At 44.2% G+C, this 24,968-nt stretch overlaps 1 protein-coding gene and 1 long non-coding RNA gene across 3 annotated transcripts in view; one reads left to right on the top strand and one right to left on the bottom strand.

Annotated features, from left to right (window-relative positions):
- LOC109452097 (uncharacterized) overlaps positions 1-10,037 on the top strand; it is a 44,996-nt gene extending 34,959 nt beyond the window's left edge. Inside the window, exon 4 of one of the 2 annotated variants that reach the window (XR_012498767.2) lies at positions 9,732-10,037. This is a non-coding gene — a long non-coding RNA (uncharacterized LOC109452097). Of the gene's footprint in view, positions 1-5,942; positions 6,624-9,731 lie in introns of those variants that run through there. The other variant, XR_012498768.2, reaches the window with a different exon arrangement.
- INO80C (INO80 complex subunit C) lies at positions 1,514-23,116 on the bottom strand. Its single transcript, XM_019740839.3, has 5 exons — positions 22,789-23,116; positions 12,574-12,684; positions 11,528-11,639; positions 10,566-10,633; positions 1,514-5,745 (listed from the first exon to the last, which is right to left on the bottom strand). The coding sequence occupies exons 1-5, from the start codon at positions 22,942-22,944 to the stop codon at positions 5,614-5,616; spliced, it is 579 nt and encodes a 192-aa protein (XP_019596398.1). The 5' UTR covers positions 22,945-23,116; the 3' UTR covers positions 1,514-5,613.
- Positions 23,117-24,968: the final 1,852 nt, after the last annotated feature.

Consider the following 24,968-nt stretch of genomic DNA (forward strand, 5'->3'; position numbering starts at 1 on the left):
GAAGAAAACCAGGCTGAATCCAGGGATTCTGTGTTTGCAGTGGGATGAAAGGGGCCCTATTTTCATACCCAACCCTGTCACCCAAACAAACAGGCAACCCTTTTTAGAAGGGTTTGATGGCCTGTTATTACAGGGAAACAAATGGTAGCCTACATGACGAATACCAAGGAAGGCATAAAGCAATAATGACTTTGAAGAGGTCCAGTAGATGGTTTCTATTGGCCCCTCCTCTCCCTCTTATTCTAGAGGAGCTCATTTATCAGAGTCCTCAACTCTCTTCTTCCCCTGGGCTTAGTCACAGATCACTTATTTATTTAGCTATTTATTTACTCCCTCCCGTGCTGCATAAAAACGTTGAGCCAGCTTATAAAAATACAGAGTGAAGGATGGAAAAATGACCAAAATAAGCAATGAAGAAGACAAGGGGAAGCTGATGGAGCCAGCAATGAGAGGCGCACACGGAAATGTCGATCAGATGATGTTATTTGGTTACTATAAGTAGGCTGAAAATTTGGATCTAACTGTCCTAGGAGCCATAGAAAAGAGAGAAAAAAAAAATCAGATGGAAGGTACACGTCTCCCAGTAAGTCAGGAAAAGATCCACCTTTCTAACACAGAGACCAGAGAGAAGTGAGTGATCATTGTTACACTTGCTGGGCACATTGGCCAGAAACTGAGTTAAATGCTGTTCTGACATTTTCTCAATTGATCCTGGCAATCGTGTGGGGTGGATACTATTATGATGTTCATTTTACAGATAAAGAAACTGAGAATTTGAGAGCAAGTTAGTAATTGCCCAAGACCAGAGAGTTAGTCAATTGTAAAAAGGAGATTAAAACCTAAGCTATCAGTCTCCATGTCTGGGTGCCAAACCAAGCAGCTCGCCTGCAGGGCTCTAGGGCGTTATTTCTACAACAGATAAAATAAGGATTTTTGTAGGGCTGTGTCTCCTCACCTCTCTCAATGCAATTTCTTAATATAAGCACAAAAGCATAAACCAGATGAAATTCAATGAAAGCAACTCTTTGAACCAAACCAGTTTGTCCATGTGCTTAGTTCTTTGATGATCTAATTTCCTTCTCTGTGTAGATATAAAAATATTGCAGATTCTATCAGGAAGTTGATCTACAGGTATTTTCTCAAACCATAATCAGTCATTCTAATGCATCCCAAACCAACTCTAGCACAATTTCTTTATAACCCAGGAGAAACTTTTGGCCTCTCCACTCCCATGTCTACCTCTACACAGGAAATACTCTTACAGCCAACAGAACACACATGAAGACCTCTGTTAAGAACATCAAGGGGGCAACTTCACCTGCCTTGTGGTTGTTTTCTTTCAACCCGTTCTTTGTGAAATGCTTTAGGCACGGGTATTCCCTCTATTCAAGACCTCATACTGTTCAGGCAGCATTTCTCAAACTTTTAGCTTCCACAAGCCACTTCAAGCTAATGCAGACCACCACTTTCAGGTAAAAAATGCATCACAATGTTTAGAAATAAAAACATCACATGTTTTTAAAAACCTTTTTATTATGGAGAAATTCAAACATATGTAAGTAGGATAGTATAATGAACCTCCGTGTACCCATCACTCAGCTTCAACAATTATTGACTCGCAGCCAATCTGTTTCAACACTACTCCCATCCACTTCCTCTCTCCCATATTATCCTGAAGCAAATCCCAGATATTATCATTCCATCCATAAATATTTCAGTATGTGTCTCTAAAAGATATGAATCTTTTAACATTATCAGACCATTTTTACAACTAAAAGTATCCATAAAGTTCCTAAATATCATCAAATATCAAATTTCCAATTGTCTCAAAAATTTTTTTTGTTTGAATCAGGATCCAAATAGGACCCACACATTTCTATCAGATAGAACGTTATTTTAAATAACACTAATCATCTCATGCATTTGTAAGGACATCATTTTTAATCTCTTCCCAAAGCATCTGTCCAATTTTGTCAGGTTTATTTACTTCAGACTCCATTGGTTTCTTTCTTTACCCTTTATTTTTACTAAGCTAAGCACTCCCAACTCACAGTTATAAGTCATTAGAAACAGAATCAAGTGACTGATGTCTCCAATGGCCAGGGATTCAAAAATGAGAGATTCCTCATTGAAAACTCTTTAGGCCCAATTACAAAATATATTCAAAATCCAGATGCATGCATACTTTAACTTGGGAGATGGGGGCAAAATGGGTCCCAGTCATCCACACAGACTGCTCCACGCTCTGGAAAGCATGTGTCCAACATGACAGGCAGTTCTAAACTATGCCCAATTGCCACGCGGGGTCTCAGCTCCCACTCCTCGTACCAGAACGCAGAATATGGTGAGGCCAAATAGGAACACCCACGGAGCCATAGATAGGGGAGTCATACCACTATATTCTCGCTGGCGGCTGGGTTGGAGACACAGGAAGCAGGAGCCATACGACCCACACCCTGCCATCTGCTTCTCTGCCAACCAACTAACCAACTCCCTTGCCAGGGTAGCCACGGCAGTTATATTAGTGGCTAATGGCTAACTGGTTACAGCTGATGGCCAACTAGTTATAGCCGTTGGCCATCTAATAATCAAGCCAGCACCTTGCCATGTGAGGGTGAGAGCCTGGAAACTGCTCTCTGGGACTCTGTCCCTACACCAATAATAGATTGCTCTCCTCTTAAAGTGAAGACAAGTATCAGATATTGAGAAAGAGTTCAACTCCACTTACAGCAGATTGGACTTCAGTTTCGTCTTAAGGAAACAATCTGGTTTCTCAGCTAATTGTTTTCTCTTTTAAGAGGCTGACTTTATCCTTTGGATCCTACAGGCCAATGCCAGAATTAACAAGGTGTCTGAGACAGAATCACCAGTAGATATGCCATGATGGGCAAAGTCAAGTTCTCATCCAAAGTTGTGGAAAGGCCCTCTGATGGCATAAGGGAAAGTAGAGGGGTGGGGATCCGCCTATCAGAAAGAGCAGTTAGGAGGACACTGAAATGTCCAGGCAAGAAGTGACATGCTCCTGAAGCTGAGTAGGAACAGGGCAGATGGAAGGGGAATGTGAGAAAAGAAGAGGGGATTTGGGGCTGACTGAAGGTAGGGGGTAAGGATGGAAGAGGAAGGAGTCATTAGTGGCATTCATATTTACTGCTGTGCTGGGAGGCTGTGTAAAAAGGAATCCTAAACACACACACACACACACACACACACACCCGCCCCCTCCAAATTGCCCATGGTCCTGAGATGGAAACAGCCAGCTGATCTGTGAAGAAAACATACCCTATGTGAAATACTCTTTGTAGTTACAGCAAGGGTTCTCAACACTGGCTGCACGTAAGACTCACCTGGAGAGTTTAAAAAAGACTCTGCCCAGGCCCCAGCTCAGGCCGGTTGAATCAGAATCCCCTGCTTCCTTCCCAACACAGGTGAAGCTAACGTGCAGCCAGGGCTGAGAACCGCTGGCTCAGGCCTGGCCAGCAAGGGCAGCTGCAGCACAAGATTGCCCGCCTGTTCCAAAATCTGTAGGAGGACTGAGTGTGGGACCCGGTCACAGCTTGAAGTTTAATTTGGCTCAGCTCAGGCCCCCTGTTGCTGGGGGTGAGTGGAATGACCTGACCTTCGGAACTCAGTTCTCTGTCAAAAAGAGACTGGCAAGGACAGCCCAGCAGGGGAACAGGAAAGTAGGGAGCCAGGTGTCCGGCACACGTGCTTCCCCTCTGCCTGCAAGTGGCAGTTCTCACACTTCTGTGAGTCACATTCACGGTATTTATCAAATGCCGATGCCTGGGCCCCATTCCCTGCATAGGTCAGGTCTACAATGTGTGGCCCAGGACTCTGCATTTCAGTGAGTCCCAGGTGACTCTGAAAGAGGGTTCCCAGCACACACACGCCCAGAAACTCTGAGAGGCCTGCAGGGGCAACAGTCAGTGGACATATACAGGGCAGAGATTCTTTTTCATCTTGGATCCTGGCCCAGGAGACTGAACAGGCAGGTCTGAAGTAGCACCTGGCAGTCAGCCGTCAAGAGTTAGAACAGTGTCAGTGGGGCTCTATCCAATTTGGGGGACCTTAATGGGAAAAAAGTGCACCTGCCCCAAGTTTTCATTGTATCATAGAATGTAGAAGCAAAGCAGGAAGGGCTCTTGACTCACTTACTCCATTTCACCAAAAGGGAAACGGGGGCATTTTCCTAGGCTGACTGCTGGCAGGAGGTGCAGGGGCGAGAGGCACCCAAGCAGCCTCTGGTCTTTCAGAGAACTCAGTTTCAGCTGTGGGTTTTAATGTGAGGTCCTTGGACCAGTAACATCAGCGCCGTTGGGAGAAGTGCCAATTCCGGGGCCACCCCCGACTGCGGGATCAGATTCCCAGGCTGTCACCACAAGGCCTCAGGTGATTCTGATTCGGGTTTGAGAACCCTGCACCAGAGGCTCAAATGCCTTAGTGCTCACGGGCTTAGGGAAGGTTCCCCACCTCTCCTGCCATCACCTCAGTCCCTTTTTGTGGGGCTGGGAAGTCACACAGCACCCCTCCAGCACTTTCCACTAGATATTGAGGTGCTGAATAACACAGGGGCTGCTTTGCGTCTGGAGAAAAGGCAGCCGGGTTCCGGGCAGCTGCCACCTGCCCAGCTGGCTGCTCGCAGCCTTGTTTTTCTTTAAGCCTGGAGTGGGGGTACAGAAGGGGCTTTCTCTCAGAAAGAAAAGGCACCTGGGTGCCTAACCCCCCAAAGTAGAGGCAGTTCTGGCCCAGACACCCCAAGGTCTGGTTCCACTGTCTTCCCTAAAGAACTGGGAGAGTAGGGCTCAGAGAGGCTTGGGGCACACCTCCACACTCTCCTTCTGGCCCCAGAGTACTTTCCATAGGATGGGGGAGCAAACACTGTCATTCCGGAACAGGCTTTGCTCAAAGGGCCGCGTCCTGGATCAGGACAAAAGCCCTTCTCGGAAAGGGTGTCAATGTTTGTATCCACACCTCCAGAAATCGGTTTTAGTCAGCTTGGCCTGCTGCAACGAAATGCCACAGACTGGGTGACTTAAATAACAGACACATATCCCTCTGGTTCTGGAGGCTAGGAGGAGAGGCTGATTCTCAGGCTGAGGTACAGGGCGAGAGGACCGGCCCAGTGTGACAAGATGAGTTACGCAGCCCTTTCTGCTCCAGTCCCAATCTTGGGCTTCTTCCAAGCATTCTGATCAAAGAGAAAAACTATGCTCGAAAGAGGGAGTCACTAGGACCAGGAATAATCCAGCCGTGTTGTCAGGATTCATTACAGAGACTTTAAATGTGTTATAAGAGAGTGCACAACTTTGAAGCCAAAATTCGGGGATGTACTTGGGTTAAATTAAAAGCACAATTTTGTATTTTCTTGTCAAACAACTTTACGTGAGGCAACAAATGAAGTATAATTCAACTCAACAGGAAATATCACACTTGGAGGAAAATCATAGAGAGGAAAAAAAAAACCCACTTAAATTAAAGCCAAACATTCTTTCCAAGACACAACACTGACATTTCCAGATTGACAGCAGAATGAGTTTGTTTCCATGAAACAAAACCATGAGTCCAAAGTCTGCTTCTGAAACAGTTTTGCACTTCACCTTCACTTCTCAAGGCTCAGGGAACGATGCTTGTGGCCTTTCTCAGGGCCAGGTAACCTGTGACAACATCAGATGGCAGCCTCCGAATGTAGGAAAACTCTTCAATGGTGCTGAAGCGAAGCTTGCTCTGGGGGTCAGTGTAGTTCGCCTGGGTGGGAAATAGGCACAGAGAAGGGCAGAGAATTGGTGGTGGTGGTGGTGGTGGTGAGGAATATTTTAAGTTCAAGTTTAAATTTTTTTTTTTCTATTTTACTGACAGTGAAATAATATATTTTCATCATGTCTTACTCTGTCACCAAGAACACTAAATTGCTCACTTTGGCAAAAACTTGTTCATCTTCCCAGACTTGAGAAATACTTCAGTGTATGGATGGGAGGAAGAGGAATAACTACATCAGACACTAGGATTCTTCTGGTTGCTGCCTCAAGGGCTACAAGCAACAGGTCCAAAATTGAATTCATGATGATCATCCCTCCGATCCCTGCCTTCAAACTCCCATCTGCTTCAAACAAAAGTTCCAGATCTGTTCCCCAAGGCAGGGAGAGGCACCTCCAGGCACGCTGGCACACCTGCCCCTCCCTGCCACCCTCTCTGCTCCCAGCACACTCTTCTCCACTCTTCCAGCCCCTCCCCTTGCCACTTACACGGCTTCCTGGGTTTCACTCAGTGCTGGACTGGCCACCCATACCCACTCTTGCACTGGAAGGGATGGCCATCCTACAACTTCAGTCAGGGTTGTCTTTGCTACTTGTACTTCTGCTCATTTTTTCTTCATGAAACCTCCCAATGGCTCTTCTCTGTTCTCGGGACAAAGGCCAAGTCCTCAGCATGGCTCCTCAGTCCTTACCAGCAGGCCCGGCCCTCCTCCTTCCCGAGCCTCTTCCTCACCACATGTCCTCACTCCCATATGTCCTCACTCGCTGGTTCCAACTACCCTGGCTCTAAGCCCTTCCCTCCTGTCATGCCCCATTTGCCCTTTCCTTGGGAGGGGCCCCCAGCCCGGCCCACTGTGCTCAGTAATCACCTGTTTATCCTTTAGGACTCAGCTCCCAGAGTCCCATCATCAGGGAAGCCTTATCTGCCTCCCCACAGGAGGTCAGAACCTCCCTCACGGTCAGCTGTCACCTCACCATATGTGTCTCCCTTGGAATGCTATCTCCGTTGCTTTTACTTGCATTTCCTGAGGCAGGAAGCCTGTGGTGTGCTTATCATTGGTCCCAGCTCCTAGTGCAATGCAAAGCTCACAGTGGGCCTTCAGTCAGTGTTTGCACAGCAAATGTTGAATGAATGGATGAATGAATGAACGAACAAATGGACAATCAGGACCATCACAGAAAAGAGACCTTGTTTCCGTATCAAAATTCTCTTCTGGTCTGGTTTTCCCATGTGCAGAGTGGAGACAATAATCCACTCACTATATACCTCAAGGCACATGTCTTCCGCACATTTTGAAGCAGAAAACATGAGAGTGAGTCATTTGGAGCTCCTTTAAAAAAATTATAAAAGATGCCATTAAAGTCTAGACAGATAACGTCCAATTACTCCATTGTGGATTGTCTGCTCTGAGGTTGGTCATCTCTGTGGACCGAGACGCAGCTACACTGTGATTTAATCAGGGAGGGGACTAAAGAAGCAACGAGCTGAGGGGAACTGAGTCATAGGTTTCTCATACTCTTAAAGTCTTCAGCTCCGTCACTGGGGACCTCCGTAGGTATTTAACATCCGAATGCGTGTCAGGAAGGGGGGTTATTTCTAAAAAACTAAGATTGATTAAAGCTCTATAATAAAATAAAACTGTGATCCTTTGGCTTGATCTAGATATTGCCTTCCTGTACCACATTTCCTTCAATGACAGTAATATAAAGGAAGGCTTCAATAGAGAAACAGCAACAAGTCCCTTTGGAGGCTCCTGGCCACGAGGCAGTTAGATGAGCTAGCTGGCGGGGGAGCTGCCCTGTGTTTCCCAGCAGGGGCGCAGGCACGTGCAGCGGGCTTTGATCAGCCAGTCTCCATATAGGAATCAGGCCAGCAGGCTCCATTCCTGTGGCGGCCTCACTCCCACCACCAAGCTGTGCTGAGCCAGCCTGCCCAAGTTCAGACCTCACTGCCAAGGCGACTTAGAATAAATAATGCAGAATACAGAGATACTGTGGCACCAACCAAAAGGTCACCAACAAGAACTTGCACAGACTGGACCTGACCTAGTATTCTGAACAGAGGGGAGGACACCATGTGACACCACAGAGTTGAACAAGTAAAGAACTGCACTCCTGCAGTCAGAACCTCCTCCGGATTCCAGCCCTGGAGCCTGAATGAAACAAAGGCTGCCTCCCAGGAGGGCAGGCAGCAGCTTTCAGGCCTCCCTCGCTGGCGGGGTCACAGGCAGTGTTCACTGCTCCCCCATCTCTCCCAGAGCCACAATACTTTCCATAGCTTTGAAACAAGGGCTACACACAGGGGTGACCCCCGCATACCTCCCTGCCATGCCCAGCACAGGGGAAACAGTCACTTGGCCTGCTGGGAACCAGTGGTCAGCGTAAATATGAGCTAGGCTTCATTTTTTAATTGCGTAACTTTAATTTATACAAGTTAACAGATGAATATATTTTCCTCTAGAAAAAGAAAACATTATAAGTAAGACTCAAGTCCCCTTCTACCACTGTCTACCATCCAAAGTCCTTTGCCTTCCCTGAGGAAACCATTGCTAGGTGGGCACCCTTCCAGACCTTGTTTATATACACCCTCACACACGTATGTGAACACACCAGGGAAATGACCCTGTATTTTTTCGTGAGTGTGTGTTGATTTTTACTTAGGTGGTTATCATGCAGCCTATACTGCTTTGCACCTTTCGGTAAATAATACATCTTAGAAGTTTATCCGCGCTGTTAACATATACATCAAGCTCTCAGCAGAGTATGAAAACACCCCCTCCCATTGATTGACCTTTATGTTGTTTCCAATATTTTGCTAACACGTTTTCTCAGAAGCATTTCTGCATGAAGCTCCTTGTAGACACTATTTCTCTAGGGAGCTGCCTAGAAGGCACATTGCTGGGTCATAGGCTTTTGCTTTTTTGTCCCCGTAGGTAGTGTGAAATAGTCCTCAGAAGAATCCATACCAATATATTCTAGATTCCCACCTCAAAACAGCAATGTACGAGGATACCCATTTCTCTGTGTTGGTGACACTCCCTACCTGATGAGTCTTTTTCCTGATTAATAGTGAGGTTCAACATCTACTTATTGGTCATCTGTATTTCCTCCTTGTAATTGTATATTCATATCCTTTTAGCCAATTCTTCTATGGGATTTTCTTTCAATGATTTGGTAGAGTTCTTTGTATATTCAGAATTTCTTAATTCTACATACAGTGGGGCAGGAGGTTTTAGGTTATGTATAACATGACAAGTCCTTTGCCGATGGCATAAAGGGGCCTGAACAATGCTTCTCATGATGCGTCTCAGGCCTCCTCATGTGGGAAAACCACTGCACTAGCAGGTGAGCTGCCTGATAATGGTAAGGATAAAGCTACCATCCAAGAGCGCACCTTCCAAGTAGAAGCCATCAACTGAGCTTCTACAAACTCAGCGCAAAATGGTACAGGGAGGGATTTCCACTTTGGGTCATAAGAGAGTAACTGGTGGCAAGCTAGCTCTTCTGCAACTATTAAAAAGGGTCAAGTATATGAGGCAACTATTTTCAGATAGTAGACAGGAGACAGCATAAGGCTACAACATTTCTCTCAAGGTGAAGTCCCCTCAGGGGACCTTTAAGAGGAGATGCATGCCATGAATGGATGCCAGAACCCACCACACACACAGGCCATTTTATAGCACTTCTTCTCCCTATCATTTTTTAGGATCATTGTGTTTTAAGGATCTATGTTAAAAAGTTTGTAGAATACCGAGGAGTGTGTGCTTTCTGGAGGAAAAGCTAAATCTATGACTAATTCAGAGTATAACTAACACTATTTTCAAAAATAAAAACTGAAATCCTTCCCAATGTAAAATGTGTACCATTAAGTTAGTCAGTTTGTTACAGAAGTTGGAGTCGCATATTTTCATAAAAATGTAAAGCATTTAAATGATGTGGATGAATTTTTAAAAGTGAAATGACTCATTATTTCTATAGTTATGGAAAAAAGCCCATCTTCCAAACTGAACAGTGATAAAGAAGGAGGAAGAAGGCGAACTGCAAGTTCCACCCTTCATCTACATTCAGAAAGGAAAGAACGGAGGCTCTCTCAGGTTTTCGAGGTTCAGCGACTTGCCCAAGTCCTATTCACCCAACTATACCGCTGGTTTTCAAACTGTGTTCCCCAGAAGCACGTTGGGGTCACTGTGGTGGGGAGTAGGGAGAAGAACAGAGGACCAGATCCACAAGGGACCACGGTGGGTAAGTGAACTCCAGGGGATTCTGTAAAAGATTTCATTTGCAAAGGGGGTTCTGGTGCTTAAGATATGTTTGAAAATCTCTACCTTTACCGTAGTGCCTCTTTAGAGAAGTTTAAATATTTTTTAAAAAAATACAATCATCTCTAAATTGCAGGTAGTTTTTAAACATTGAGCAGTAAAAAAGAAATAATTGTTTTTTTTATGTAGTTAACATATACATGAAACATATAACGTGTATATATATATACATATGTAAGTATACATATACGTGTGTGTGTGTGTGTATCTTTCATATAGTTAACAAGCAGAGGAAGAGGAAGAGGAAGTGAAACTTGGGTCTCCTGCTTTCTGGAGCAATCCAGTCTCCAGGTTGCCCACATGGGTGACCCAAGGGGCAGCCACTCTAAAATAAATCCATGAACGCTTCAGCACAAACCTACTACCTATTCAAAGTATACAGGCTCCAGGCAGGACCCATGGTGGTCAATATTCAACACTGTCTAAGCAGACAGTACTGTGAAATCTTCCTTTCAATTCAATGTCATAGACATTGACATGTAATTACACTCACCAGAAGACCTGACACATCAGAATACTTCTTAGCTGGTTTGAAGGACGGAGGAGCATCAATACTGAAGTCTGGAGGGGGAAAAAAGAAAGAAAAGGAAGCTAACTAAAGTGGCTTTAAAACATTCAGATCCCTTCCCTTTTCATCTAAATTTTATTTTATGATTACGCACTCACAGAGTTCTCTGGGGGAAATGATGCAGTATGCCACAGACCAAGTACAGGCTCCAGAGCTAGCTCTGCCCTGGCCCCAGGGACCCTCTACCCAGAACCACCAATAGACAGCTCATCTGCCCACAAGCCACTCTTACTGTCTCGGGCTACATGGGCTGACAGTGATGAGATGCCAAACAACCCACTGCCTGCATCTGAGCGTCCAGACACTGGAAGGTCCACACCCACACAACTGACTAGCTCACTTGTCAGCCGTCTGAGTCACCCCATGAAAGACGTGTAGTGGGACAGGAGGTGAAGACTTTTACCTGTACTTTCCAATGAAGTTGCACAGAACATATAACAGTGCTTTACACAGATTTGGAAATACTGCCGCGTAAAGCGTTTACTCTGAAAAACACCGGCTCAGAGAGAAAAACAGAACTGGCCTATAAGTTGGTCAGTAAAAAACCTCCTAAATCTTGGGCAACCTTGTTCTTGGACACAAAGTTTAAGAGCAGACGTCTGAATAAGTTTGTCAAACAGAAACACCAATATTATCACATCAGGACCTATTTCTCCAGATTGAAATGTTAACAGTGACTCTCAAAACCACACCTCCAAGACAAAACAGATTCAACACTAATCAAGTTATGAGCAAATGTACACATTATTTCCCTGTATTGATGGCACTATGTAATTCCTAAGCTAAAAACTGTTTCCTACATTCATGCAAACACAATGATATAGGTCTGTTATAAGAAGTTACGAGTCTGAACACTATAAACTCCCAGAAGGCTCGAGACAGCTTACAGTTCGGATCATTCAGTTGCCACGGCAATGCTCTTTCAGAAGCCAGGATTTGTTTCAGGTTTTTCCAGGTTCTGTTCTTCTTGCCAGCTACTGCACCACCATGGCCTGAGTGCTCGAATTAAAAGCATGGATTAGAAGAAACAAAAATCAATGGAAACTACCATTTCAGAATCTGACATTTCAGAATCTGACATTTATGCTTATTCCTAACTGCACTCTGTCATAACCCTCATTCTGTCAGCAATCATTTGTACCCCTAAGGCTTTTTAAAAAAAATGTATTACACTGTGCACTTTAATCTTACTTATTACATTGTACACTTTAACCTTACTTATAAAAAGCAATGCTTTGGGATTGTCAAAACCCATGAGTGACTGAGTGAGTGAGTGGAGTAGAAATAAAAGGTTATTATTATTATTTTTTACATTCACATAAAAAATCCCATCTTTTATTGGGTCTAACTTTATAAAATTCACTCATGAATTTCTCGTTACTTTCAAATGAATTTACCACAAAGTTAGATTTAAACTCATGACCACATCCCTAAACGCCCTTCCGAGGGCAAGTCTCTGCCTTGCAAATTACTGGTGATCCTGGAAAACCTAAGTAAGGCACAATCATGGCAGGCAAGACTTCTGGAAATTTTTGTTTTCTTTTGTCCTGTGAAGGTGACAAAATAAAATGGAAAAGAATACCAAAGTCTGTTGCAGGCACTGGCAATATTGTATTTTTAAAACTAATTAATGAAAAATGAACTTTTAATGGTGTAATCTGAATCACTCATTTATTATATCCCACGAGAACAAAAGGAAGAAATCTAAGCTATTGTGCTACTTCTACTTCACTGCACAATAGCTTAGATTTACTTAGAGGAAGTGCCCTTTTCTCTTGCCTCCACCCCTCCCACAACAGCCCATGACAGAGAGGGTGGCAACTAGGTTGATGGAGAAGGGGACAGCCGTGCCACCTGGGCTGCACGCCAGCACAATCAGAAGCCAAGGGGTGGCGGTTTGGTTTTTTATTTATAAAATACCTTAGATGCTTACCACAAAGTTGAGATCCTTAAATGGCAAAGGTTTAGCAGTTTTTTCCATAGGTCCTGTGCTAAAATCAGAGGGCACCATTTTATTCTCACTCATGGCTTCCATGCTGATACCCTTAAAATATAATAGGAATAGTAGGAAGTCAGTTTCTTCTAGATGCATTCCCTAACTCAGCTCTCAACGAGACATAAGACGATACCACAGGACACTTGAGGGAAGGCAGTGTGTCCAGAGCCTCAGCAGGTGGCTGCACAGAGGTCACACCAGAGTGGCAGCAGCAGCTGCTGTGCAGAGGCCACAGGAGAGACAGCCAGGACCCCAGCTGTCATGCTTTCTGGCCCCACGATGTGCTGAGCATAGAGATACGTCTACCTGAGCTGGCTCATTTAACTCTGACAACTACTACAAGGTAGTACTATTTATCCCCAATTTACAGAAAAAAACAGGCTCTCCATGACACCATGCGGACCCTGTTCCTGCTGATCTTGTTGAACTATATACATTGAAACATTAAGACAGAAAAGGTCCAGCCCCTTTAAGGGTCTCATCAGCTACAGGAACCAGGCGAGAGCTCGTTTGCTTAAAGGGCACAACAGGACGTGGGCATTCTGAGGAAGGAGAACAGAGGGCGAGGAAACCAGAGGGTCAGCTGGCTGTGGCCGGAGAGCTCTGACAAGCAGGCTAATATGCTTTAAGACAAAAAAAAAAACACCTCTGAAGCTAACAATCACAACGGAAAAACAAACAAAATAGTAAGAAACCACTTCTGATTTGTAACGCAATTTCCAATCTTCCCAGACTGCAATAAACTGTTTCTTTATTGATATATAATTTAAGTAGAGCGAAATGCACAGATCTGAAGTGTAGGTTTCATGAGTTTTGCCACATGTTTCCACTTGTGTAATCCATTGGCATCATCCCAGAAAGTTCTCTCATGCCTCTTCCTAGTCAATACCTTCCACCCTCAGGGGCAAACACTGTTCTGGTGTCTACCACATTAGCTTCTTTAGCTCAGAAGAAAGTTTCTGAGATTCCTCCATGCTGTTGCTTAGATCAGTAGTTCGTTTCACTGAATTTGTATACTACTCAGCAGAATGGTATTCTACTGTATGGACGTACCACAATTTTTTATCCATTTTCCTATGGATGAAATTAGGTCATTTTCAGTCTTCAGCTATTATAAATAAAGCTGCTGTGAAATATCTGTACAAGCCTTTGTGTGGACATGTGTTTTTACTTCTCTTGGGTAAATACCTAGCAATGGAATGGTTGGGTTATAGGGTAAGCATATGTTTAACTTTATAAGAAACTGCCAAATAATTTTCCTAAATGGTTGCACTCTCACACTCCCAGCAGCAGTGTAAGAGAGATCTGGTTGTGTGTGTGTGTGTGCGTGTGTGTGTGTGTGTGTATATTCCACTCCACCATCCCTGTGGGAGGAAGGAGACCGGGAGAAACAGGGACCACTCACTCTGCTCAACAGTTCTCGGAACAGTGTCTTCTCACACATCTGCCCAGACTCCATTCCAGGGTCTCTGTACATGGGCCTGGACTCCAGCCAAGGAGTCCATTCACGGTCCTTTCCTAACCTTTCTCCCCTCCAAGACCCAGCTCAAATGTCAGCTCACGAAGAACTAAGAGGCCTCCAATTTTTCTTCCTTTTCCTACCATCTGTAGCCACAAGTGATGTCTTTCTTCTCTTCCTTCCCTCCCTCCCTCTCTCTACCCACTCCTCCCTCCCACAGTCCTTTGCCCTTATGTGGCACTTTCCTCAGCATAAGCTTCAGAAGAGTGATTCTGTAGCGCACGTCTTGTCCACTCCATTCTCTACAGCAGTCACTGACGATCTTTTAAGTGCAAGCTTGATTGCACCCCCATACTTACAACTGGTCATTGGCTCCTGCCGGCCTAGCGAGTAGGAACAAATTCTGAGCCGCTCTCTAGCCTCGCCTCTTGCTCTCCCTCTTTCCTGTATTTTGTATTTTCTGGTGAAAAATCCATTGAGTCATTTTCTATACAGCACAAAATGTATTCAATTTTTCCATTTTTATATACATTTCACCAAAATTACTTTCATCTGGATGGGTCCATGTCAGATTTAATTTTACAACAAAAATTAGACTTAGCATTTTGTACATAACTTTTATTGCCCTTGTGATTTTTCCCTCATGATCACAGCATTTCTGCCAGGTACATGTGTCCTGGGGGCCCAATGGTGAGGAAGATTTGATTTTTCCCATCACATTTAATCATTAACCAATGTTACTGGAGTAACCGGTTGTCAATGTTATTTTGTGTTGACTATTTTGTGTTGAGTAATATCTATTATAATTTGGATATATGATTGATAGTTTGTATTTATGTCTTAGTCAATGAAAACGCAGCAACTTTTGAAATAGGCAGAGAACAACAGATCAGAAGAAGGAGAGACAAAGGAGACAGGTGAGTGGATTAGAGGAGGAAAGTCAGAGAGTGAGAAAGCACAGAGGGGACAAATCATCTGCTTCACTCTATGGCTTAGTCTTCTGTCCCCTGCCTGGCACAGAGTAAGTACCAAATCCTCACTGACAGGTTAACTGACCGAGTGACTGGAGTTAAGGGAGAAGATAGCGTGGCTAAATAACTAAATGCCAGCGTCAATATTTACGATGTATGTGCTCAGGAGTTCACTGTAAGGAATCGTCTCTGGGTGGGATGCAGGGACCCAACGCAAAGAAACATAGGAAGGATAATTCAGAAACAACTAGGCTTGGTGACCTCTGGGGCACAAGGGAAGAGGGTGGAAAGGACAGGGAGACGGGAAGGGAAGAGAGAGCAGTAAAACTTCTCTATGTAGAACCTTTTGTCGAGTTTTGCCCTTTTGAACCATGTTAAAGTTTCACATACAAAAATAATTAATAATAATAAAGCCAATAAGGATGCAGCAAGCAGACAGAGAAAATGAAATACAAACGAAACCAAATCAACCTAACTGCATTTGGAATGAAGAATAACCACACTGAAGGGGAGGAAGGGAGAAGTCACTTTAAACACAGTGTTTTGACAATATAACCTAAGGTTAAAGGCAAAAGAACCATAAACAATTGGTAGGTTTGTTTCTCACAAGGGTACAGGCTAGTAATTCTGACACTATATGTATTCTAAGATGAAGTAAATACGGAATGAGGGAAAGCTAGAACGAACCTCGCTTTCAGAGGTTCTCAATATGAACTCAGGGTTTTTCACATACACACAGACAAACACAGAAACGATACAGAGCTGTGTGTGTTGGGGGCGTGTTGTTATACACACATACCTCTATTTCCTAGTTCTCTCCACTGACAGGGCTGGAAGCAATGAACAATACGCACATCACTGTTCAGACCTTGGTTTCTAAATAATATTTTCCAAGAACGAGTGATCCTTGAAAAAATGGCTGATTCCCGGGCTGGGACAGGAAAGTATAAGATGACCTTTGTGGTACCAGAAAGTAGGAAAAGCTACTGTATCAGTTTGCTAGAGCTGCCATAACAAAGTAGCACAGGCTGAGTGATGTAAACAACAGAAATGTCTCTTCTCACAGTTCTGGAAACTAGAAGTCCAAGATCGAGGTGCCAGCAGGCTTGATTCCTCCCGAGGCCTCTCTCCTTGACTGGTAGACGGTCATCTCCTCACTGTGTCTTCACATGGCCTTTCCTCTGTACACGTGCCTCCCTGGTGTCTCTCCCTCTTCTTATAAGGAAACCGGTCATATTGGATTAGGGCCCCACCCTTATGACCTCATTTAGCCTTAAATACCTCTTCAGAGGTCCTAGCTCTAAATACAGTGACATTCTGAGGTGTACTGAGGGATAGGACTACAACATATGAATCTTGGGGGGACACAACTCAGTGCATTAGCAGCACTCAAAAAATGATGGAGGTATGTTAAAGCAACAGGAGCCAGTCTGAAAAGTTCCCACTAGCCAAATCTAGACAGTTTGCGCAACAAAATAAATAATACTAACCCAAATATATAAAGGACTCTTATGACTCAACGACAAAAGGACAAATAATTCCATTTTTAAAAGGGCAAAGATTTCAATAAAACGTTTCTTCAAAGAAGATACACAAATGGCCAGCGAGCACATGAAAAGATGCTCAACATCATTAGTCACTAGGGAAATGTAAATCAAACCCGCAGCGATGTTAGGTATTTCACACCCACTAAAATGGCTATAATCAAAAACATAACGTGTATTGGCAAGGATGTGGAGAAATGAGAACCCTCATACATTGCTTGAGATAATGTAACAGGGTGCAGTCACTGAAAAACAGTTTGGTTACCCGTTTGTACAGGTAACCTGAACCCACGAGCCAGGAGCTCCACAGAACTTGAGGAGGAAGCCGGAGCTGGCATGCAGGTCGAAAAGAGTGACAGTCACCTGCTCTTTCCAGAGGTGGCCACACAGGGGAGAAGGAGGGAGTTTGGCCCGCTGGCCGGGAGGCACAGGAGGAAAGCAGGTCACCTGCCAGTATTAGAAGGGGCCATTCTCCCGAGGAATCTAACGATTTATTAAGGGTGTACCACAAGACTCCTCAGGGAGGAAAGGCCGATAGGCGTGGGCTTCATGAGGCTGGGCCTACAGGGTGACCTAAATTAAGTGAGAGAGAGAATAACAACCCTACGCAGTGAGCATCCCATCAGAACAGAAGAACCAGGACAGCTATGGACAACTCAGGGAAAACAGGCGGAATGTGAAAGAGATTTCCTGGGGCCAGACACATTTTCAGTTTCGATTGTATTGAGTTTTTCATAAAGAAAAACTACTTATATAATGTTGTTTCCATCTGGGAGAAAATAAACAAACAGAACTGCTACAGAAGCAAAGAGAAGATGCCAAAGGGAATGAAGAACCAGGCCCCAAGGCCTCCATGGTTATTACAGAACCATCCACAGAACACACCCAGCTCACGGTGCTGCCATCCTCAAGCAGTGGCATTAGCTTTATCTCTTTGCCTGAACTACTGACAGACACACTACATTTTCCCCTTTCTGTTCATGTCTCTTCTCTGATTCCCAGTGGAGAAGGTCAAAGGCACAGTGAAATCCTGGGAAGGAATACAGGGCATTCTTCTGACGTAGGCTGTTCTCAGGCCTTGGGAGACCCAGGAGAACACTGACAGGTAGAAATGCCTCACTGAGACCTGGGCAGGCAGTGCTGCCCCAGAAGCCACTAAGAAAAGCAGGCACCTCACCAAGTCCTTCTGGGTTGGAAGGTCCGGGAGCTCAGCCAGGAGACAGGATGCACCATGCGGCAGGTGCATCTGCCGAGAGGACGGGCAAGGTGGTGGGAAGAGAGGGCCAGAGTCGGCCTCACCATTCCAGGTGGCATGCTGGAGAAGAGTCAGGGAATGAGGATGACGTACTCATGCACTCATTTTCAAAACCAACCTCTCCTGCTCTGCTCGTGTGGCCACTCCATCCTCTTCTCGTCCCTGGTCAGCAGGCCAGAGCCCCACTGAGGACTCACGCTGAAGACGGGGCAGAGAAAGGAAGCCGTCCTGAGGTGCAGTGAGCTGCATCAGTCCAGAGCTGCACTTCCTCTGAAACAGTCAGGGCCCTCTTCCCTCTGACCAGGCTCCAAAAGAATACCCCACTCAGGGCCCAGAACTGGGTTTTCTGCTTTTCTTTCCTCTTTAACTCCGCCCTCCACGTTACTGCGCCCTCATTCTTCCCATCTGCTGGGCTTCGGCAGAGCTGAGATTCCTGTGTCTATCAGTGACGGTATGAGAAGGACAGACCTTCAGTCAAAAGGACGATTAAGTCTGTGAGGCAGGGATGCAATAAAATAAAACCTAATATGATGTAGTTTCCATATCACTACACCACTGTAACACTAAGAGACTTTACGAGATAAACTGTCCCACACCGAGACATGCGCACGCTAAGAAGAGGAAAAACATAACACTTAGCACTAATACAGCTGATGTCAGCCCCAGGGAAGAGGAACCTGGCATGCTATCAAAGCCAGGCCTTCCCGGACTGAGACAAGTGAGTGAAGCCTTACTGCTACCCAACTGCGCAGCCCAAACAAATGGCTTCGTTTCTCCAGAGAGTAGCCTGCACAACTGACTCAGAATTAAGGATAACTTGGACATTCTGTCTGATTACAAAGCAGAGAAATAAATGTCTTTTGTCTTAACACTGAAAAATCAAATGTCCACTTACATCTAACAGTATTCTAGATTCAAAGAGTTCACCCTAGCCTGTAGATTTTATCAACGTGAATAGGCATTTTGAAAGTCTAAAACGCCTTATATTGAGCTAATAAAATTCCCCCAAGAAACATTTCTCTGCACCATGGATTTGGTTACATCAGAGATGTAATTACCTTCTAAGGTAGACTGACAAGACCAATATCAAGAGGCAGTCAAGAAAAAAGAATGTGGACTCCAGACAGCCTACCTGGGTTCCAATTCTGACTCTGCCACTTGTCAGCTGTGGCAGACAAGTGGGAAAGTTCCTTAAACTCTCTATGCTCCTGTCCTTTTATTTGTAGAATAACAATTCACAGAAGGTTGTTTTGAGGATTAAATGAGACAGTACTTAGAAAGTGCTTGGAACAGTGCCTGGTATGTAGTAAAAGACCATTAAATATCAACTATTATTATTTATCATGATTTCCTTCACCTTAGCACAGTGTATCTGTTCTCCAGCCCAAGTTAACACCAATCATTTTCAAAGTATCACAACCAGAATGGATAGGAGATGGACACTTTCCAGATTATGACATTACTGATCAATAACTACATTAGTTACACTGAAAATATAAATCCAAACACAGAATTGTAATTCTGTGACAGTTTGTACAACTTAGCAAGCATAAACACTTAGTAATTTCTACTGAACTAGAGTCATCTGATGAAATAACAAAACAGAATTGTTTTAGCTCTGTTAAACTATTTAATACTATTTCCTAGGACTGACGTAAAGGAGACCACTATAAATGCTTTGATCAGAATACTTTTGGATCCAAAATATTTCCTTCAACTCCTGAGACCTTCCGAGCATAAAGCCCTTTACATTTCATCTATTTACTCAATTTTACTTTGGAAACAGAATGTACATTCTGGAAATTAAAACCCACCTTCAGAATCCATCAAATTACTTCACCAATTTCAAACAGCATTCTAATATCTATGTAAATATCCCTTGTAAATTTTTAAATCCCATGAAAGTTTTACAGACACTATTTTTTTTATATGACAAAATAGCTAACTACTGAAGTATGGAAATTTAGATGATGAAAGATCTGTAAAGTCCCTTTTAACTCAAAAAATTCAATCATTTATATAAAAAACACTCATTTCCCACTGACAAAACCTTGAGCCATCTGATACCTGTGTACAGCTGCCACCCTGGAAGGCCCTCCCCATCCAAACCCAACACCCTTCAAAGTCCACCTCAAGTCCCTCTTCCTCCCTACCTCGCCTCTATCATTGCCTGCATGAGTCCTTATCTTCCTACGTCCCGCCATATTAGGGCACCAACACAAGAGAATACTGTAGTCAACTTTGGTACATGGTTAGAAATCACTATATTTCCCTACTTATTTCATATATGTGATAGGTAGAATTCTAAGATGGCCCTGAAGAATCCTGACCACTGGTGTACACACACGTCTTCCAGTAATTCAAGCAAACACTAATGTGGGTACCACTGTGAAGGGGTTTTGAAGATATGATTAAGGTCTCAAGTCAGCTGACCTTAAACAAAGGAGATTTCCAAGGTGGGCATGCCCTAATCACAGATTTAACCCTTTAAATCTGGGTGCAGGGGTCAGGAACAGGAGAAGTCAGAAACATTTGAAGCATGGGAGGGATTCGATGCACGAAAAATTCTTCTGGCTTTGGAGATGGAGGAAGCCGTGTGGCAAGGAATCCAGGACAGTGGCAAACTGCCAGCAAGGAGAGAGGGACCTCAGTCCTACGGCTGCAAAAAACTGAATTCTGCCAACAATCTGAATGAGCCTGAGAAAAAGATTTTCCCCCAGAGCCTCCAGACAAGAAACCAGCCCAGCTAACACAGATTTCAGCTTTGTGATAGCCTGAGCAGAGAACCAAACCAGTCACGATGAATCAACTTCTGACCTACAGAACCATGAACTAATAAATAGGTCACTTAAGTCGTTAATTCGTGGTAATTTGTTACGAAAGCAATAGAAAACTAATACAATATATGAACATTCTCTTCTCCTTGGAGATTTTTTGGAAGACAGGGACAAGCTATAATCCTTTGAAATGTCTTAAGCATTATGCTGGGGACATAACAGACATACAATAAATTCTTGCTGATTGAACTGAACTGAAACAGAACAGAAAGGTTGAGCAAGGGACATACGAGTAGGTAACGGTCACCTCAGACAGATTCCAGGCAGCCCTCTGGGCAGCACGGTGCTAATGCCTGCATATGCTGTGAAACAGGGAACCAGGATGGAAGGCTATGGTAGAGCAGGAAAAAAAATATCTAAGACTCCTCTCTGGAAACAGAAGCCAAGTTGTTTCCTTCCTCATGGGATACTGAGAGTGGAAGTAGGGTAACTATACCTCATTAGTTAAACGCCAGCTGGGAAAAGGACAGCAAAGACAACAGAATTCACTATGCCAGAGAATGCCCTATTCTTTCCAGCCTGAGGGTTTGCTGAGGCTGCTGACATGGAGAAGACCCACAGGGAGTACTGAGGCAGCCCATCCTCTCAGCGAGAGCACTAAGGCCTCCAGACTTGTGATTTCCACCAAGTTGGGTTACTGGGAATTTCCAGCATCCTGAAGGCATTTGACTACTCTTTGAAGCTTGCTATAGGGGAAGTGGACCAATGCTACCTTCAGAGTCAAAACAATCATTCCTCACACTAGGTACTGACTACATTCCTCAGTCTTGGCACAGTTGAATATCAAAATGCATCAGGCACATACTGGAAGAAAGTACTCACAATGGCAAAGGACTACAATCAAGAGTATATAAAGAACTCCTAAATATTAATAATTTTTTTAAAAGACCCAATTAGAAAAAATCAGGCACTTCACAAGATACAGGAATGGTCAACAAGCATACGAAAAGGTGGCTGATATCATTAGTAGTAAGTAATCAGAAAAACAAAAATTAAAACAAAAATGAGATACAACTACAGAGCCATCAGATTGGCTAAAATTAAAGGGGGACGATGGCAAGTATTGGTGAGGATTTAGAACAACTAGAACTCTCATACTTTGCTGCTAAGAATGCACAACAGTGCAACTATGTTGGAAAATGATGTTTAACAATTTGAGTTAAATATGTGTCTATCTTATGATCCAGTGATTCTACTACTATCCATTCACCCAAGAGAAATGAAAGCCTATATCTACACAGACTTGTAGAGGAATGTTCAGAGTAGCTTATACATATAAGCCAAAAACCATAAACAACTCTAATGTCCATCAGATGTGGTATATTTACACAATGTACCAGATATATTGATACAGGTAATATCATGAATGAATGAACGACTCTCAAAAACAGTTTTACAGAGAAACCCCAACAGACCCAAAAGAATATTATGTTGTGTGTGAGTCCATTTATATTTTGTTCAAAAATGCAAAAACAATATTTGGCAAGAAATGTCAGAATAGTGGTTACCTCTGACAGGGAGGGAAGACAGTAGTGCCTAGAAAGGTAAATGCTATCTTCATCTGACTAGTAGCCATATAAGTGTATACACGTAAATCATTGATCTGTATCCTGTTGTGCATTTTACTGTATGCAAGTCATGCCTCAATAAAGTCTTTTTAAAGCGGGGTGAAACACTATTAATGACCAGTGGGAGAAACGACAGGCCCGTTAACATCCCTAAAACATCTTTCTGGGTGAACAATGCCACACCATGTGGCTAGAAAAGACACAGTAACACACTCCATCTTTGCTCTTATATTACTTTAAATAAAATACAAGAACCAAGACAACAGTTATCTAACCAAGCCACTCCTCTGCTGAAAACTTTGCTGGAGCCTAAAACGGTTTTATCTGCACCAAGGACCAACCTACCAAAGAGGCGAGACCACAAAGCCCAGCGCATGCGCCCTAACTAGCCTGGCCTTGCGCATGCGCCCACCCCGTAGCGCGCTCCTTCGCTCCGCCTCTCACGGCCCCGCGCAGAAGCCCACGTCCCGCCCCGCACGGCCACCGGGCACGCGCAGGTTAGTGGAGTGACAGCGTACCTGCGCAAAGCTAGAAGCGGCCGATTTTTTCTTCTTACTGGCGCTGTATCCCCCGGCGCTGCTGCCGTTGTGGGAAGGACTGGCTGGCCTCTTCTTGCTGTTCCGGGCTATCCCCGGAGTGGCAGTGGTCGCCACTATTGGAATTTGAGCCGCCATCCCTACCCTGAGTCTTCCTCCTCCCCCCTCCCCACTTCTTTCCCTGCGAAGGCCCTGGCTTCCGGCTCGCAGTTACTTCCGTCTTAATGCTTGAAAACCCGGCGTGGACTCCTAAAGTGTTAGCTGGCTTCTCTCGGGCAAATCTAAAAGGCGGAGCTCGGTTCAGCCAATTCCGTCAGGGCGGGAAGGTGTCTTAGGGCCCGCGTCCTGCTACTTTGGCTTTCCCACGTGCTTGGAAGTCCCGTGATTGGGGAATAGAACATCTCGCGATTTTTTAAAAAAATAACTAGGTTTAAAAAAATTTTTTTCCCACGTAACTAAGGTGGATAACTTTTGATGTCTGAGAATAGAAGTACGGTCATTCTCAGTGCATTAGTCCACCATGCTGCTAGCTTTCCCCTTGGTCACTGTCTTTTGGCAGAGAAGTTTGTGTATCAGTAGTGCCCAGATGGACTTGAAGGGTTGGATGGTTCTTAACCTTTTATGGGTCTCAGACCTCTTTGAGCATGTAAGCTATGCTACCCTGTTACCCGGACAATGAGACCTAGCGGGACAATAAGTTCTAATGCGTCTTTTGGATCAAAAATTAATATAAGACCCAGTCTTATTTTACTATAATATGAGACCGGGTGTGATATAATAATATAATATATATAATATAATACCGGGTTTTATATAAGATCGGGTCTTAATACTAATTTTTGCTCCAAAGATGCATTAGAGCTGACTGTCTGGCTAGGTCTTATTTTCGGGGAAACACGGTATCCTTCCTCTCCCACCCCCACCAAATGAATACAGGCATAGACAAAATTTTACATATAGATTTCAAGAAGGTCAAAGATCTGCTAAAACCTGTTTATGAACTTTGGTGGAACACCCCCCCCCCCTTGTTGTTTGCCACAGTACGCTATACTTCAGAACCTTTATGACTTAAACTGTGGGCTATAATTGGTTAATGTCTTTTGGCTTCTGCTAGAATGTAAGTGCTATGAAGAGAAGCCAGTTATATTTTGTTTATCTTTCCCAGGTCACAGTACCTTGCAAGTCATTGGTACGTTATAAATATTTTTTAATGAATCATTAATGACTAACCTTCTGCAGTAATTAGTTGAAGTTACTGTGTTCTAATACAGGAAAGTGCCGTACATGAATCCATACATTTGAAGGAAATAGGCAGCAGAATGTCTTAGAGGTGAGAGAGAGAAAAAACAGGGAAACTGGTAATAATGTTACTGATATATTTTATCCTTTGTGAAAGGAATAACCTACAAGTGTTAAAATGTTCCCTCCCATGGGCCAGCCTGGTGGCTCAGGCAGTTGGAGCTCCATGCTTCTATCACCAAAGGCTGCCAATTCGATTCCCACATGGGCCAGTGCCAGATGGCTCGGTTGGAGCGCCGGCTCTCATAACAAGGTTGCCAGTTCGACTCCTCGACCCCCGCAAGGGATGGTGGGCTGCTCCTCTTGCAACCAACAACGGCAACTGGACCTGGCACTGAACTGCGCCCTCCACAACTAAGACTGAAAGGACAACAACTTGAAGCTGAACAGCACCCTCCACAACTAAGACTGAAGGGACAACTTGACTTGGAAAAAAGTTCTGGAAGTACACACTGTTCCCCAATAAAGTCCTGGAAGTACACACTGTTCCCCAAAAAAGTCCTGGAAGTACACACTGTTCCCCAATAAAGTCCTGTCCCCCTTCCCCAATAAATAAGCACATAAATAAATAAAATGTTCCCTCCCATACCCCAACCTCTATCCCTTTCCTCACCTAAATCTAGGCTTCCTTTTTCGTTATCTCAGTGAATACCTCCCACCAGCCAGAAACTAGGTGTTGACACTGGCTTCCTGGACCCACCCACTCTAGTAACCCACCCTTCTCCCCATTCCAGTCAGCCACCCTCTCAGCTCACTGCTCCTTCACCACATCTGCCCTGGGGAATCCATCTCTTCTCAGCTGGATCCCTGCAACAGCCTCCTGATGGAAGTTTGGGCCTCCATGTTTTTCTAATCATCCCAGA

Source organism: Rhinolophus sinicus, chromosome 4 (assembly GCF_057876585.1).
Source record: "Rhinolophus sinicus isolate RSI-liver-muscle chromosome 4, RSI-T2T, whole genome shotgun sequence".
NCBI lineage: Eukaryota > Metazoa > Chordata > Mammalia > Chiroptera > Rhinolophidae > Rhinolophus > Rhinolophus sinicus.